General features: G+C 36.2%; 1 protein-coding gene across 1 annotated transcript; it reads right to left on the bottom strand.

Annotated features, from left to right (window-relative positions):
* Positions 1-6,968: 6,968 nt before the first annotated feature.
* LOC114753328 (uncharacterized) lies at positions 6,969-10,742 on the bottom strand. Its single transcript, XM_028942003.1, has 5 exons — positions 10,436-10,742; positions 10,120-10,313; positions 9,910-9,943; positions 7,396-8,015; positions 6,969-7,298 (listed from the first exon to the last, which is right to left on the bottom strand). Exons 1-5 carry the CDS (start codon positions 10,740-10,742, stop codon positions 7,020-7,022), a joined length of 1,434 nt encoding a protein of 477 aa, XP_028797836.1. The 3' UTR covers positions 6,969-7,019.
* Between the last annotated feature and the right edge of the window lie 6,010 nt (positions 10,743-16,752).

Below are 16,752 nucleotides of genomic sequence, written 5' to 3'. Positions count from 1 at the left end.
CAAATTATTTGATTCAAGGCTTGAATTTAGCGAACTTCAGCTGTAAGTAATCCTGAAGATCTAAATCCTCTCTGAGGAAAGCACTAATGAAAGACCCAGGTTTCCTCATCCTTGAGAGTGACTAGTTAATAACATGTACGTACTTGAGTCAATCTTTAGAAATAGGCTTCTTTTGTAAACTTCTCTGCCTCCAATCCTCGATGACTGTTCGTGGTCAAATGTAATCTAGCTACAGCAGAAAATATTATGCACGCAGCTCTATTATTTATTCTTCCCTTCAATCTTGAGCCTGAATCGGGCATCTCAATTAGAGATAACTGTTCATAAGGACCAAATGACTAGCTAGGGCATTAGCTACTAGAGACGTCAAATCTGCGTAATTATCAGTGTTGGTGAGATTTTGCCGGTGTGCTAGAGATTTTAGGGATCATGTCTATCTTGGGGGGGGGGGGGGGAGACTCCAAATGATTTTGAGTCCCTTAACATCCTTCAAGTTGCAGGGATAAAAATACAACCGAAAATAACTTGAGAAATAAGAAACAGACTATCTTATAATAAAAACAGAAACACTTTAATTTCGGATGAGTACGTGAGATGGGAATTGGAATCAGTATTGATAGTAGTTCTAGTGATATGTTATCTCCTTACATTACAAATTACAAACTAGATTTTATAACCGGAGGTATTAAAATTACAATGGCTGAACACAAGTGATCAGAATATAAGGAAAATGCAATGGACGATATGTGGGGTAGTTGGATTGAGTAATGATTGATAGTTGATGCTTCATTCTTCATGCTTAATGGTTGGTTGGAGGAGGCTTCTCAGGTCATAAACGGGCAAAGCCTGACCAAAGCTTTAATTTTAGGCAGCACATTTTTCACTTTGATCACTTTCCTTATTCTTACATTTCAAGCATCGCTAGTGGACTACGGAGGTCGTGGCTCTGGCGTGATCTTCGACATAGTGACCAAAGCTTCTAGAACATGCATAATTTTTTTATATATATATATACAATAGAACATTCATAATTATTATCATATTAATTATTTCAAAGCCTCTTAAATTGTCTTCGGTTTGGGCCTCTAAAACTACAAATTCAGTGCAACCAACTGGCAAGACCCAACGTATTAGCGATTAATTTACATTGTAAAATGAGGTCTTGTTTAATTTACGGGGTATTGTTAAAGTAAATATGTGTAAATAGTTAGTGGTTGGGCCTTGGCCCAGTAGTGTCTATAAAAGGGGGTCAGGTCCGACTGCTCATGTATGGATTATTGGTCCTGTGGACCTATTCATCAATAATATTCAGAAACTTATCATGGTATCCAGAGCTCCAGGTTGCTCGGTTGGTTGAGAAGAGCTAGCCCAATTCGTGAGAGGGCATCGTTTGCCCAGGTCCTCCGTTGTTCTTACGTCACCGTTTTGCAAAGGGAAAGGGAAAGCAAAGTTGCTCCCTGTCGTTCGTTCTCTGATTCTCAAAGAAGCATCAGAGTACCCGCAGCGGTTCGTCTTTGAGGTCGAAAACCTCATCGCTGGTTTGGCTCGCATTTGTTAATCAAGAATTCGTTAATCTTGATCAGAAATTGCGTCCGATTGTCCGACTGATAAAATCGTTCGCCGTCTTTCTTTCTTCACTCATTCACGTATTTCTTCCATTCGGCGATTGCTGCGAGTCAAGATTCACTCTGTAAAAATGGGAAAACAAGAAGAAAGCGCCTCACACTCCTCTCCAAGCATCGATTTCACACACCCATTATACCTCCATCCGTCAGACACACAAGCCGTGACTCTTGTATCACAGGTGCTTCGGGGTTCTGAGAATTACGAGGTCTGGAGCCGTTCAATGTGCCTCGCCTTGTTTGCCAAGAACAAATTGGGGATAATCGACGGTTCATGCCTTCGGGAGAAACAAGAACCAGACCTTTGTGCTTTATGGGACCGATGCAATGCCGTCGTGTTATCATGGCTGGTAAATTCTGTAGATAAGCGTATTGCTAATGGCCTTGTATTCTCAACTAGTGCTAGAGCGGTTTGGTTAGATTTAAAAGAACGCTTTCACAAAGCGGATGGACTGAGAATTTTTGCCATTCATAAGGCCATTGGGTCATTGATTCAAGGGTCTATGTCTGTTACTGAGTATTTTACACGGTTAAGGGATCTCTGGGAAGAATACGATGCATTGGCACCTCTGCCTTCCTGTCAATGTCTCACCACGCAGGAATATGCTAAAATGATACAACAGCAAAGGCTCTTGCAATTCCTTACTGGTCTCAACGATAACTATCATCAAGCCAGAACCCAGATTTTATTACAATCTCCTCTCCCTACAGTAAATCAAGCTTATTCTATGATTTCTCAAGATGAATCCCAACAAATGATGTCTTCCCATGTCCCTAATCATCCGGTAGAAGGAGCTACTATGAGTGCTAGAGGTGGACGTTCAGGACGAGGTAGAGGGAGAGGACGGTCTCAGGAGGAGTGCTCTCACTGCCATAGAAAGGGTCACAAAAGGGAGAACTGTTACCACCTGGTGGGATTTCCTTCAAATTTCCGTGGAAGACAAGCATCATTTTCTCCTTCTGCTCCTGAACAATCGGCCAACACTTCCTCATCATCCTCCCTCCATGGACAGGCCACACTTACTCAACAACAATATGATCAGATCCTCAAATTACTACAGAAGGAGCAGATGGACATTGCTGTTAGTGCCACCGACCTGGTAGAGGAAACAATCTCAGGTGCTGTTAATGCTCTCCCTAAATCCTTTTGTGAACTACATTGGGTCTTGGATTCTGGTGCCACCTGTCACGTAGTCAATAGTCTAGATATGTTTGACACTGTCACTGATTATAAAGGACCCATTAGAGTGATTAAAGTCCCGAATGGAAATAGAATGTTAATTACCCATGTAGGCACAGTTAGGATTCTTGAGAATATAATTTTAAGGGATGTGTTTTATGCACCTGGCTGCTGTTACAATTTAGTATCTGTGTCTAAACTGACTGCCAATAAGGAATTTGTCGTCTCCTTTTACTCTCATCATTGTACTTTGCAGGATATCCTTCATGGAAAGACAAGGGAGATTGGTAGGCTCATTAGTGGTCTTTACATCATTGAAAGGATAAAGAATGAGGACTCTGTTATGCATGCTACTGCTAAGCAAACACAAACTCTTTGGCATCTTAGATTAGGACACACTCCTATAGATAAATTCAAACACTTGGACCAAATAAGAAAAGACATTCCTGTACTAAATCACAGTGAGAAATGTATTGTTTGCCCTCGATCAAAACAAACTAGGTTGCCTTTTCCTTCTAGCAAATCTAAGTCATCTTGCTGTTTTGAACTATTACACATTGATGTCTGGGGGCCCTACAAGGAACCTACTTATATGGGTCATAGATACTTCCTTACAATAGTTGATGATTTCTCTCGTTGTACTTGGACATTTCTTATGATCAATAAAAGTGAATCTGTTGCTTATCTGAAAAGTTTCTTTGCTTATACTGCTACCCAATTTTCTGCTACTGTTAAACGAATTAGGACTGACAATGGTTTAGAGTTCATGAATTCTGACTTGAAACTATATCTTAATGCTCATGGGACTGTTCATGAAACCACTTGCCCTTACACACCCCAACAAAATGGGATTGTGGAGCGCAAGCATAGACACCTTTTAGAAGTTGCAAGAAGTTTAATTTTTCAATCTGGTATTCCTTTGAAATTCTGGGGAGATGCTATTAAGACAGCCACTTTTTTTATTAATAGAACCCCTTCTACTGTATTGGCTCATAAAACTCCTTATGAAATGATCTATGGACATCAACCAGATCTGTCTTTTTTGAGGGTTTTTGGATGCTTAGCTTTTGCTACGAATTTACAGCCACTTGATAAGTTCCAAAACCGCTCTGATCCTTGCATATTTCTTGGTTATCCTGGGACACAAAAGGGATATCTTCTTTATAATCTACAAACTCAGAGTATTACTGTTAATCGCCATGTCACTTTTGATGAGACCCGTTTTCCTTTTAAAGATGCTAACCGTATCAATCAAGGGGGAGACAGTGCAGATATGATTGATCCTTTTAGATATGATAATGAATCACCTCCAGTTATAACGGTTAGGCAACAGAACCCAAAAGATGACATAATACATACAGAAGATAATGGAGATGAAATTAATCCAGAAAATGATTTAGGAAGGCCTGTACGTGAGAGAAAATCACCAACATGGATGAAAGATTATGCTTGTACTAATGATGTTTGTTTCAAAGCTTTAGTGGGGTATGCCTGTGATAAACCACTTGATGACACTATAAGAGGTAAAGCAAAGGTAAAGTACCCTATGCAATCTTTTCTATCCTACTCACATGTGTCATTTGATTATAAATATGTTCTGTCCAATATTGACAACATTGCTGAGCCCTATAGCTATGAAGAAGCAGCTAAAGACCAGCGATGGGTTGATGCAATGAAAGCAGAAATGGAGGCACTGCAAGATAATGGCACTTGGGAGCTGGTTGACTTGCCAAAGGGAAAGAAACCCATAGGATGCAAATGGGTCTATAAGGTGAAGTATAGTGCTGATGGTAAAATAGATAGGTTTAAGGCAAGATTGGTTGCAAAGGGTTATACCCAAAGAGAAGGAGTGGATTTTTTTGAAACCTTTTCCCCTGTAGTAAAAATGGTGACTGTGAGAATAGTTCTAAATCTTGCAGTGATGAATGGTTGGGACCTTTTTCAGATGGATGTTCATAATGCCTTCCTTCAAGGGGACTTGAAGGAGGAGGTGTATATGACCATCCCTCAAGGATTTGGGAACTTTGCACATAACAAAGTGTGCAAATTGACCAAATCTCTTTATGGTCTCAAGCAAGCATCAAGGCAGTGGAATGCTAAGCTCACAGAAGCCCTTTTACAAGCAGGTTCTAGGCAATGCATGTATGATTACTCACTGTTTATAAGACAAACAGAATCTGAAACTACTTTCATATTAGTGTATGTTGATGATTTAGTGATTACAGGAAATCAATCAGATAAAATTCAAGAAGTTAAAGAGTTTCTACATAATAGATTCAAAATTAAAGACTTAGGACAGCTTAGATATTTTCTAGGAATAGAAGTGGCTAGGTCAAAGAAGGGCCTGATTCTCAACCAACGTAAATATGCTTTAGATATCTTATCTGATGTAGGACTAACTGCAGCAAAACCTCTCAATGTTCCTTTAGAACGAAATGCAAGGTTGACTTGCAACCCTTCGGCTGAAATCAATGATCCCCTTCTATCGGAGTCAACATCATACAGAAGGTTGATAGGTAAGTTGTCATATCTCACGGTTACAAGACCTGATATAAGTTTTGCTGTGCAGGGGTTGAGTCAATTTCTGAATGCACCTAGAAGGTCACACATGAATGCAGCCTTGAGGGTGGTAAAGTATCTTAAAGGAACTCCTAGACTTGGGATCATTCTTTCTGGATTAAAGAGTTGTCGTTTGGAGTGCTATGTTGATTCTGACTGGGGCACGTGTCCGGACACAAGAAAGTCTGTGACAGGATATGCAATTAAGCTTGGAGGATCACTGGTTTCATGGAAATCGAAGAAACAGAATACTGTCTCACGGTCTTCAGCTGAGGCAGAATACAGAGCTCTAGGGAGTGCAGTTTCAGAAGTGATCTGGGTTACTAGACTGTTAAAGGATCTTGGTATTGATGGTTTAGAACCTGTTGAAATATTTTGTGACAGCAAATCTGCAATACACATTGCTAGTAACCCGGTTTTCCATGAGAGAACCAAACATATTGAAATAGACTGCCATTTTGTGAGGGAAAAGCTGCAGCAGGGGATGATAAAACTGCAACATGTGAGGAGTAAAGATCAACAAGCAGATATATTTACAAAAGGATTGGGAAAGGAGGACCATCGGCGAATCATGAGCAAGTTAGGGACCATAAATTTGTATGCCCCCAAACTTGAGGGGGAGTGTTAAAGTAAATATGTGTAAATAGTTAGTGGTTGGGCCTTGGCCCAGTAGTGTCTATAAAAGGGGGTCAGGTCCGACTGCTCATGTATGGATTATTGGTCCTGTGGACCTATTCATCAATAATATTCAGAAACTTATCAGGTATATTATGTAATTCCCAAGAAGTCATGTGCAGAGTTTGAAATACTCGGATTAAAAAATTACAAAAACATTTTACACAATTTACAAAAAAATCTCAGTTCATAAAAGTATCACTTACTTCATAATTTCTCTTCCAAGATTTATTGTTCAAAGTTTGAAAGATTTGAATTTCAAAAAACAATAACAAAAAGTGTTTGTATAATCTTACTTTTACCAAAATTACAAAATCCTCTCCTCTACTTATAAAGCTTATAATTTAATTTAATTTTTTTACGTTGTTAGCAATATTTGTTAAAAACCGTAAAATGTTTTAATATTAAATGAATTTTATACTGTAAAAATATAATTATTCATTCACCCTTTGAAATTTGGTGATCTACTTTCTCCTCCATTTTCTAGTTTAAACAAGGTTAAATAATTTAGTGTAGTAATATTTAAATAAACCCTTATGGCTAACCCTCCTCGTCGTCGCCGTCGCCGCATATACTCATGTAGCTGTGCACTGTGCTAGCCGTAGCGACCTCATAATTCCAACAACTTGATAGGTAGTTTTGCCGTATGTAATCTTATATTTGGTCCATGATAGTGACAACTCATTGGGTCCCTCTGATGTGTGGTGGAAATGTGAAACATTGAAATTTACACGTCTATAGCCACTTTGGTGTGGAACTTCGCCATTTATATTCTATCCGGTTTTATATTATTCAAAAGCAGAACAGTCTTATCAAACGATGCAATATCTCATACAGTGTCAATCCGAATACTATGTAGAACTAGCCATTTATGAGGTCTTATCCTATCAGACCTTATACTCGGTTTTATTGTACACGAGGTACCATACTGCGTCCCAAATGGAGGGGAGGATGTAGATTTTAACACTACTCATCATCCAACATTACTCATCCTTGGCATCCTGTGGATTCTGGAGTTTCGTAGATGCAGCTAACGTACCCAATCGAGTAAGATTCACGTAATCCTGAATAAGGTGAGCGGATAATCCAGGAAATATCAATCCAATCAGCCTGACTATTTTCATCAACCACGTTTCTCTGTAGTCCTCACCTTCAACGAACGGGATAATAAAACCTCTAACTAGCTCCCAAGCTGCATTTATGTTCTTGGGTATTGCCCACAGCAAGGAGAAGTAGTTCTTGTTTGGCTCCTCCTCCAAAACCTGCATTTCAATATACAAAACCACAAGACTCTCAATTCATAATCACAGCAAAGCCCAACATAGAAGAAGAACACAAACCAATTGATTCAGTTCATACCTGCCCTTGATACAAGTTATTGAAGAAGACGCATGGACCAAAGTGCTTAAACAAGAGGGTTTTGTCATCGTAAGGGACCCTAGGCACGACGTCGTTGTCATAGACATACCTTACATACTTCACATCGTACTTTTCCAACTTGTCCTCCATGAATTCACCAAGCTTTTGGTCCCCAACTCTGGGCTGGCCAAACGTATAAACGCCTTCTAACTTATCCAGCAACCATGCCTCTTCGTGAAGTGTTAGAACAGTCGCAAAGAGAATGGCCAAAGCTGCGCCCAAACTGTGCCCTGTCACTATGAATTTTGCAGTCTCGTTTTGCTGCAGAATCTGTTTCAGATCTTTTCTGATTGTGTAGTATGCAAACTGCTTGTGTTCGGCCCCACTGGTTTCGTCTATCTCCTTGGGCCACCCACCATTCTTCTGGAGTCCCAAAGCCTTCATGAAGCCTGCATGGATTTTGCCCACTTTGGGAATCTCGTACCATGATATGTCTACATCTGTGATCCATTGGTCAGCATCAAATGGCTCTGTGCCCCGAAATGCAACTACGATCAAGTTGGGTTCAGACTTTGTGTCTTGGAACATGATTGCTTGGGTGGAGTCAGCTTGCTGATATTCTGCCCACCATTATTTTATTTTAGTTAAAGTGGGAAAAAATTCCCCACTTGGATGTAAACTATATGCTTGTTCTACCAACTGCAACAGCGGACAAAAAAATTGATAAACGAAACTCTCGGAAAAGTTGATAATTTGATTAAGTAACACTGTTTGTCTGTTACTTCATTGATAATAATCAATCATGTGCGGAACAAAATATTTTGGGGTATTAGAGAGTGATCGGGTTAAGTCTTTATCGATTCTCTAATATGATAAAACATTTACTTGGGAAAGAATGTTCAAAAATAGTTTGTGAATGTCTCGAGTATAAGAAAGGATAAGTTCAAGGTTAAAAAAAACCAAGAAAGGAAGAGAGAAAGAAAAGAGAGTGTATTTTTTTTTTGGGTGATAGAAATTATATTTAATTTGATCAAAATACATATAGAAAGTCTGGCTGCAGGCACCGTAATCTTGGGTACGATATTACTGCCAATGACAAAGTTAGAAGAGGGAAATGACTCGCCTTTAAAAAAGAAGGGGGAACCGACAAAAGTTGAGGAAGGAGTCAAATGGCTCACTTAGAGAAAAAGCAATTAATCAACAATTTGGACACTTTAATTTCAACGATTTAATTTTGTACTCATATATATTAATATAACTACTTGTTTCAAAGTTCAACTTTTAGACGTCGAGGATTAAAAAAAAAACACGTAATAATTTATTTTGCACTACAAAATTGATCTAGAATAGTATTCCTCATGTCCTAAATATAGAAACTCATTTTGTAGTATAATTTATACTGTAAAAGACCAGAGAAATAATTTTTAAGAATACAAATAATTTAAAAAAAACAGAGAGACGAGAGGAGCCAGATTCAAACAGAGGTTTTTAGCATGAGAAATATAATATCAGTGGCTTAAAACAATTGATTAATTAAAATTTACTAACAGATCCCCCTCTTCAAATTAAGCTTTTTATAACAGGCGAAAAAAAAAGCCTTTTATACAGTCTCACTGGCGGTAATAAAAGTACATACATAACATATGGTTATAATTAAGTAATATACAAGTAAACAGAAACCATGAAAACATGCACGGCTTTTAATCTATGAATCTATAATATTCTCCATATAATATAACATTTTTAGAAATTCACATTATTAACAAGTTTCCGCGTGAGATTATTCTAGTTAGGTCAAATAAATATATTCAAGTGATTAAACGAAGTTTAAAACGTTTGATTTCAACAAATTAAGGTTAGGCGGGAATTATATGATGCCAATATATGAGTCAGCAGATTCTAAGAATTATCGCTCATGGCTAGCCAGTCGGAACTTTCCCCTCTTCATTTGTCTTTTTCTTTTTTGTTCAAAACGTGATTTAGGCTATAAAAAGGAAAAACGCATGCATATGGAATAGGAATCATCGTAATTTAAGTAACTCAGGTTACCCCTTTTAACTGTGATGCCTGCCAGGCTGCCACACTCGAAAAGTTATATATTCTCAGAAAATCAAACAAAGAGGTTGTGTCTCCCTATTAAATATTCACTAGATTCAGATCTATTTCGTGTTTTGAAAGAAAAAATTACAGAAGCACATTCCGTGCTCATCACAATGATGAGCAGGGAGTGCTCATCGTAATTTGAACAATCCAAATCAATTTAGATCGTTTTGATATAATTTAAATTTTTTATATATTTTAATCAACTTTTTGTTGTAATAGATACAGAATTTAAAATAAATATAATATCATAACTTATATATCTTTAAAAAATAAATTTATCATTAAAAAATTATATATTAAAAATTTTAAATCTGAACCATCCATATTAGATTTTGGATAGTTTAGATTGCATGATAATGATGAGTACTAAATGAAGACCCAAAAATTACTCAAGGTTTGCTTCATAGTTACCGTTCCAGAAGTTGTAGAACCTCAAGGAATCCATCTGCAATAACAATCACAAAGAAAAATAAAATTAAAAAAACAATACCCCATTCGATCATTAGAGAAAACAGTAATGAAACAAATGATGGGGTTTTTTTTTCCCGTAGCTAATATTATATAGCCCGGAGAGACAGTCATGATGAACAATAATGAGAAGAGGCAATGAAATGAACTTACATCCCAATAATCTGTGACAACAGTTTCAACGAGGTTCTGATTCTCGTCGGATAATTTAGAGGCCATCATAGACAGCATGCCTTTATACTTAGCATCCTCAGGTGTAATACTCTTGTCTAATTTCATTCGCGGGTCAAGGATTCCCGCCACCGATTTGAATTTCGCCGATGATCTCTCCGGTAATCTTACCGCTCCTGCACATATCACACCACCAACATTAATCCACATGCGCGCACATACATTGAGCCATGGAATAAGGAAGGTTTTTTAGTGAATAAATACTATATATATTTTGATCATGAGACGACGAACTAACCTCTGATAAAGTTGAACAAAAGCCTTATGAAGCCGCCATTGATTGAAACAAGGTTAAGCCACGTCTCTACCAGGGAGCCTGTTTTGGCGAGGGGCCATTTGGAGGCGAGGAGGGCCATCTGAACCACGACGGAGATGAAGAGGATCCATCGACGTCGAAATTCTGTGTATTGGAGCTCTGCGGGGCACTCGATGAACTTTCTGTTTTCTAATTTAGAAGAAAAGAGGAGGCGAATGAGATCTATCACACTCGCTTCTTCTGGCTTCAGCAACAGGTAATCGCCGTCAAAAGGTTGCTTGGATGCCATAGGTGGCTTTAATCAATGAGGAATCTTATTTAACAAAAGATAATGATGATGATGAGGATTTATATATATGAGGTGAGTCGTAGTGTCAACGTCTCAAACTTTGGACGAGGGTTTTCATTCGATCATGTTTCATTTGTGTGGTCTATATGCAAGCTAGCTAGTTAGGTCTTACCAGGTAAAACGTGAAATTTTATTGGAAAAATTACACACAAGTCCCACAGAAGAGATTTTATTCATCTAAGATCCCACAAAATGTCAAAATTACTGACAGGTCCTAAGGGACCTTAGAGTAATATATTCTGGTTGTAAAATGACTTTACTGTCCTCACATTCTAAATTCACATTTGCTTTGTCATTGCGATTTACAACCTCAGCAGCGATTATTAACAACCCAATGAGAAGGTGTTAATAACCTAAGTAGTATTCGTTAACAACTTATTTTATAGGATCACATAACCTCCACATAAGAGTAAATTATAACCAAATAATATAATACAACAACTTTAACACTAAAATGGGAAGCTTTTCGAAGCCATTAAGAACTTTAACTAAATCTACTAGGATTATGGAAAAATTTTAATGCCGAGATCCATTAACAACTTCAACGGTAAGTATTAATAACCCAAGGAGAGTTGTTGACAATCTAGGCAGTGTCTGTTAACAACTGACTTTATAGGATAATATAACCTCTAACAACTATATGATATTAACTTTAACACTATTTAGTTTTAGTTTAGTTAGTTATAGTTAGAGGTTATATTATCCTATAAAGTTAGTTGTTAACAAACACTGTTGAGGTTGTTAACAGTTCTCCTTAGGTTATTAATACTCACCGTTGAGATTGTCAATGGATCTCCGCATTAAAATTTTGCTATAATCCTATTGGGTTTAGTTAAAATTCTTAATGATTTCAAAAAAACTTCCCATTTTAGTATTAAAGTTGTTGTATTATATTATTTGGTTATAATTTACCCTTATGTGGAGGTTATCTGATCCTATAAAGTAAGTTGTTAACGGATACTGCTTAGGTTGTTAACACCTTCTCATTGGGTTGTTAATAGTCACTGCCGAGATTGTAAATCGTAATGACAGAGCAAATATGAATTTGGAATGTGAGCGGCAGTAATGTCATTTTACAAATAGAATATATTATTCTAAGGTCCCTTGGGACCTGTCAGTAATTTTGACATTTCGTTTCGTGAGACCTTAGATGAATAAAATCTCTTACGTGGGATCTGTACGTAATCTTCCCAATTTGATTTTACAATAATATTGGAGGGTTAATTTCCTCAACTGAACAAATCATCATCAATTGAATAATGACTTGTATTATTCTGATATTTTCTTTCGCTAGCGGGGCCTATCCAACATAATAGTAATACTGAACGACAATGTAATTTAATTAATTATAATTGCTTTAGCGTTCAATTGATTTCTGTTTACTTCTTTTATGGTTAGTTACTAATATAAAAGAATTAAACGATGAGCTTCAGTTTATATATAATACTAAGCCCTAACTAGATTGAGAACAAGAGTTTTGTTATTAATAATTTATTAAGTTAAATGAATACTGAAAGTTAAATTAGTAGTGATGGAGCTAATCATCATTTAATACATATAATATACGATCATATATTTGCCAAAACACCTTTTTGGATCATTGTCTTCTTCCAACTCATCTTTCCTTGTCCTTTCCAATTTTCGTCCCCTCATTTCTCTCTCCCCTAGTTTTGGTTTTCCACCAGAAGAAAATATCACGATGAGGACTTGTCATGATTGTATCTTTTTGATAAGTCGATACGGATAACGGATTGTTGAGAATTCGCAAAGGTTTATTTCCAAGCATAGCGTGCAAAGGAATAATATTGCAGGCGATTGCATTATATTACGCATATATATAATGAATGATTTTGAAAAATTGGGAAAAAAATTATGTAATTGTGGAAGATGTTTTATAATTTTTTTATTTGTTACATGATTAAAAGAACTCGTTCCGGCTTCATTAAATATGTAAAGCATGTATTTTTTTTTAAATATACCTTTATCAATAAAGAGAACAAGTAAAAAGATGTTATAAATGAATTAAAGAAGAAAGAGAATATATGATTAGGGTAAAATTAGGAAAACATTTATTAAATACTTAGAGAAAAGTGAATGCTATTTTATAAAAAATTCAAACCTCTTTAACAAAGTTTATCTTATATTTTAAACTAGAGGCAGTATATGATTAAAAGAACTCGGTCCAGCTTCATTATATGATAAATAATATGTCATATACATGTAGATTAGAAGTTGAAGGAAATAATAATCCAGGCCAAGCTAGCGAAACGCGGTCACATAATTAATTATTAAGCAGAAAGTCAATGTTAATTTCTTCTAAGCGGTGTTTGGCTTGTGTTCTATGCCGTAGATTCCTCCATATGCAAATGGCCTATTACAATATTTCATTATTTAGTATTTGTACTGATCAACAAGAGATCCACTTTCTTCTCATTTCATTGAGATCTATTTTTAAGTCGAACTTTGCTTGAATATTCCCCGCGTCAATAATTGTCCCCTCCTGCAGTCTGAAAAAATAAAAACAAAATAAAGAAAGCTGAGGATGAACCAGGTACATACGTTTATACATACTCGATTTGAAGATCAATAATAAAAAGAGTGAAAGCAAGGGGGATTTGATTATACATACGTTACATACGTTTATACATGAGAGAGTAAAGGTTAATTATTCAGCATTGATCAGCCGCCACTTAATTTGAAAGTCATGCGTGGGATGCTTGAACGAAGGTGGCCGGGGAGCCTAAAATATTAGTAAGGTTGAGATTATATATCCGTATAATTAAATCTCGCACTGATTATCGGACGTGTTAAGACAGTTACATTTGATTATTGTTGGGTTATGTCAAATCATTGTTCCAATTCTAAGCCGCCACGCGTACGATGTATATAAATAATAACCACTCTACCAATTAGAGGAAGTCTTTATCCGAATCTCATCTTTATTTGACTGTTTTTTATCACACGTGTTTTTTTTTTTTTTAGGTTTAGGCGTGAGGACCATTAACGTGCGTAGCTTCAATCAGGGGCAAAAACTAATCATCCCAATAACAAGAATTCAAAGAGTGACCATACACGCCACGCCCCAGTTTTTGTCACTGAGCAGAATACCGAAGAATGCATTAACCTCGAGGATAATGTGTTTTTAGTGATTTCCATGAATTTCTACTTCACTTGTATGGTCTGGACTCTTATAATTCTTAACTCTGCAATAACGTCATTTAGCGCTAATTTCCAAATAAAAAATATAGGTGATTCGAGATGAGCAAGCATCAGAAATATAAAGCGCTTAAGATGGCCTCTTATTTATTTATTTATTTGCAATCTTAAATCTTAAATTTTTCGTAACTCCTAAAGTTGAGAAGTCGAGAATGAAAGGCTTAGTGTAAATACATATGATTACAAAATTATTTCCCATGAGCCTATTAAAACAATCTAGTCATACTCGTACCCTTATCAACCAGATCAAGTTCTAACTGCGCAACGAGTTCTTAATTTCCGTGTGAATTTTCATATATAGATTTCTTCTATGTTTCATACTCGGCTTCACGTAACTTCTAAACCTCGATTCCAAACTTAAATGAGAAAAGAAAAATATTATTTTAGCTGAATATATTATGTAATTGATGGGCAAAATTTTTAAGTTGAGCCGCTGTTTATTTCGAACTGAATGGATTTCCATGAAGGAAATGATTATTGATGCAGAGAAAGAAACAGATCTTCAGTATTGGCTGGGTTAGTTGCCAAATAGTCTAGCCCAGAATATAATTCATTCATTTTTTTAATTAAGTAAAATGGAATAGCAATTAAAAGGAATTCATCATTGACATCCCATATACAGTTGTTGGAATGCACTCAGCATTATCTTTGTATAAATTAATAATCAGAACATTAATATTATTTTGCATTCTGAATGATTCAAGATAAAAACAAAAATTTAGGAAATTAATAAGACAATATTTGAATTTCTCAATTTACATATAAAAAATCTATACATGATTTACAGGCATACTCATTTTAAATATATGCATCGGATTCAAATTTAAACACACATATGGAGTTGAAGCCAAGTCATTTTTAACCCCTGTAATACTCATACATGTGCAAAACTAAATCTATAATATTTTAGGTATGTCTGCACTATATGAAATTTAAATGTTATATTGCCTTGGAATGAAATTTAAAGAAAGAACTTTGAACAAAACAAAAAAAGAAGTTTGAAGAAAGAACAAATCCACCCCACCTAATTTAGGGCACACCTTGTTCTTGCATCATTTCCCGTATGATATACGAAAAAGAGGGTCATAATGACACGACAGGCTCCGTTACCTTTGAAGAAATTAATTTTCGCTCTTCCTGTTACTGGCTGATGAGCTGAAAATAATTAATTAAACAGTAATATAATGAAGGATACGCAATGTGTTGATTTAACATTCGTATTATCTTTCACAGTTTTGTCATCTCCGGGTTACGTTGCGTGAACCAGTGGGTGTGATTTCCTTTGCTCCATATTAGTGATCAAAATAGTAATCTAATTTAGTATGTGGTGAATAGAGTAGAAATAGGTCGCATGATATAGGTTTTCGTTGAAGCAATTGATACTTTATCCTTGTCCTGATACTAACTTTCAGGGGGGGGGAATAAAATTAGATGTGATTTATTATTATATCGCTGATTTAACAGTTTTATTATCTTTCAAAGATTGGGCGGTGGGAATTTGCGGAGATGGACATATAAACGTGAAGGAAACCAACATCACAAAATGATAATTCAGTGAGGATGTATTTGGAGACGAAAGAGGTCGCAAATGATAGGTTTCGCTAGTGCAATTGATGCAGTTTCTTTCTTATTATCTTGTACTACTTGAGTTGAACAAACAACCCCTACGTGTTGATTAACAATGTTTCATCTTGTGGAAAATAAATGCATCAAGACGAAAGACGTGACATGTGATAGGTTTTGCTGGTGCAACTGATACCGTTTCTTTCTTATTATCTTGTTATAGCCGAAAACGACTCCTACGTATTAAAGATAATAATTTAAGAAAAATAACACTCATTTGTCACAAATAACCAACTTAACTAGTTTATTTATTTTTTTTCAGATTAACTATCTAGTTTTTATATTAAAGATCACAAGTATTATTATCTTTATCATATTCTTTTCGAGTTGTGTGAGATTCTATATGCAAATGTGATGAAATTCAAAAAAATGCATTATTATCTGCAAAACAAGTATTGTGAAAACTTATTAAAGTATGAGAACCAACACCTAATTTAAAAGGGAAAATGACACTAAAATACCACTTGAATTCCAAAAAGATACATAAGGGACCTGAATAAGCAAAATGACAAAGAAGGCATCAGGTACCAATCTGGAATTTTGATTTTTGGCCTAAAGACTGAATTGCCCTTATGTGTTCGCCTCCTCCCAGCGAAAGCAATTCCCCCTACTCGGCGAAAGAGAAACTGCCCCCACTTGGCGAAACCAATCCATCTACTCTGGTGAAACTAATCCCTCCCCTCAGTGAAACCGAATCCCTCTACTCGATGAAACAATCCCTCCACTTCACGAAACCGAACCCCCTCCAGTTGACGAAACTAAATCCTTCGCATCACCATTCTGTAGAGATTGTTGATTTGGTGGGTTTTGGTTGTGGGAAAGAGGATTTGTAGTGAGAGAGGGAGTGAACCGAAGCGGAAAGATGAAGCGGAAATCAGAAAACTGACAAGCAATTACGTAACGTAACTGCTGTCATATGCCTGCTGGTTTTTGGTAAATCCCATTACGTGAATGGTAAATTTCACTATACATGTAGTTAATTATGAATTTTACAAAATACATATTGTGATTTACAACTTTTGTAGTGAAAGTGACTACTTTGTTAATGGGTTTTACAACCTGTTTTCAGGAGATAAACAACTTGTTTGTAAAAACTAATAAAGTGACAACT

The sequence above is a fragment of the Neltuma alba genome, unplaced genomic scaffold, assembly GCF_004799145.2.
Source record: "Neltuma alba isolate B1F8T4 unplaced genomic scaffold, ASM479914v2 tig00007854_pilon, whole genome shotgun sequence".
Lineage (NCBI taxonomy): Eukaryota > Viridiplantae > Streptophyta > Magnoliopsida > Fabales > Fabaceae > Neltuma > Neltuma alba.
Note: the sequence above shows the minus strand (reverse complement) of the source record. Positions and strands in the feature narration are given on the sequence as shown.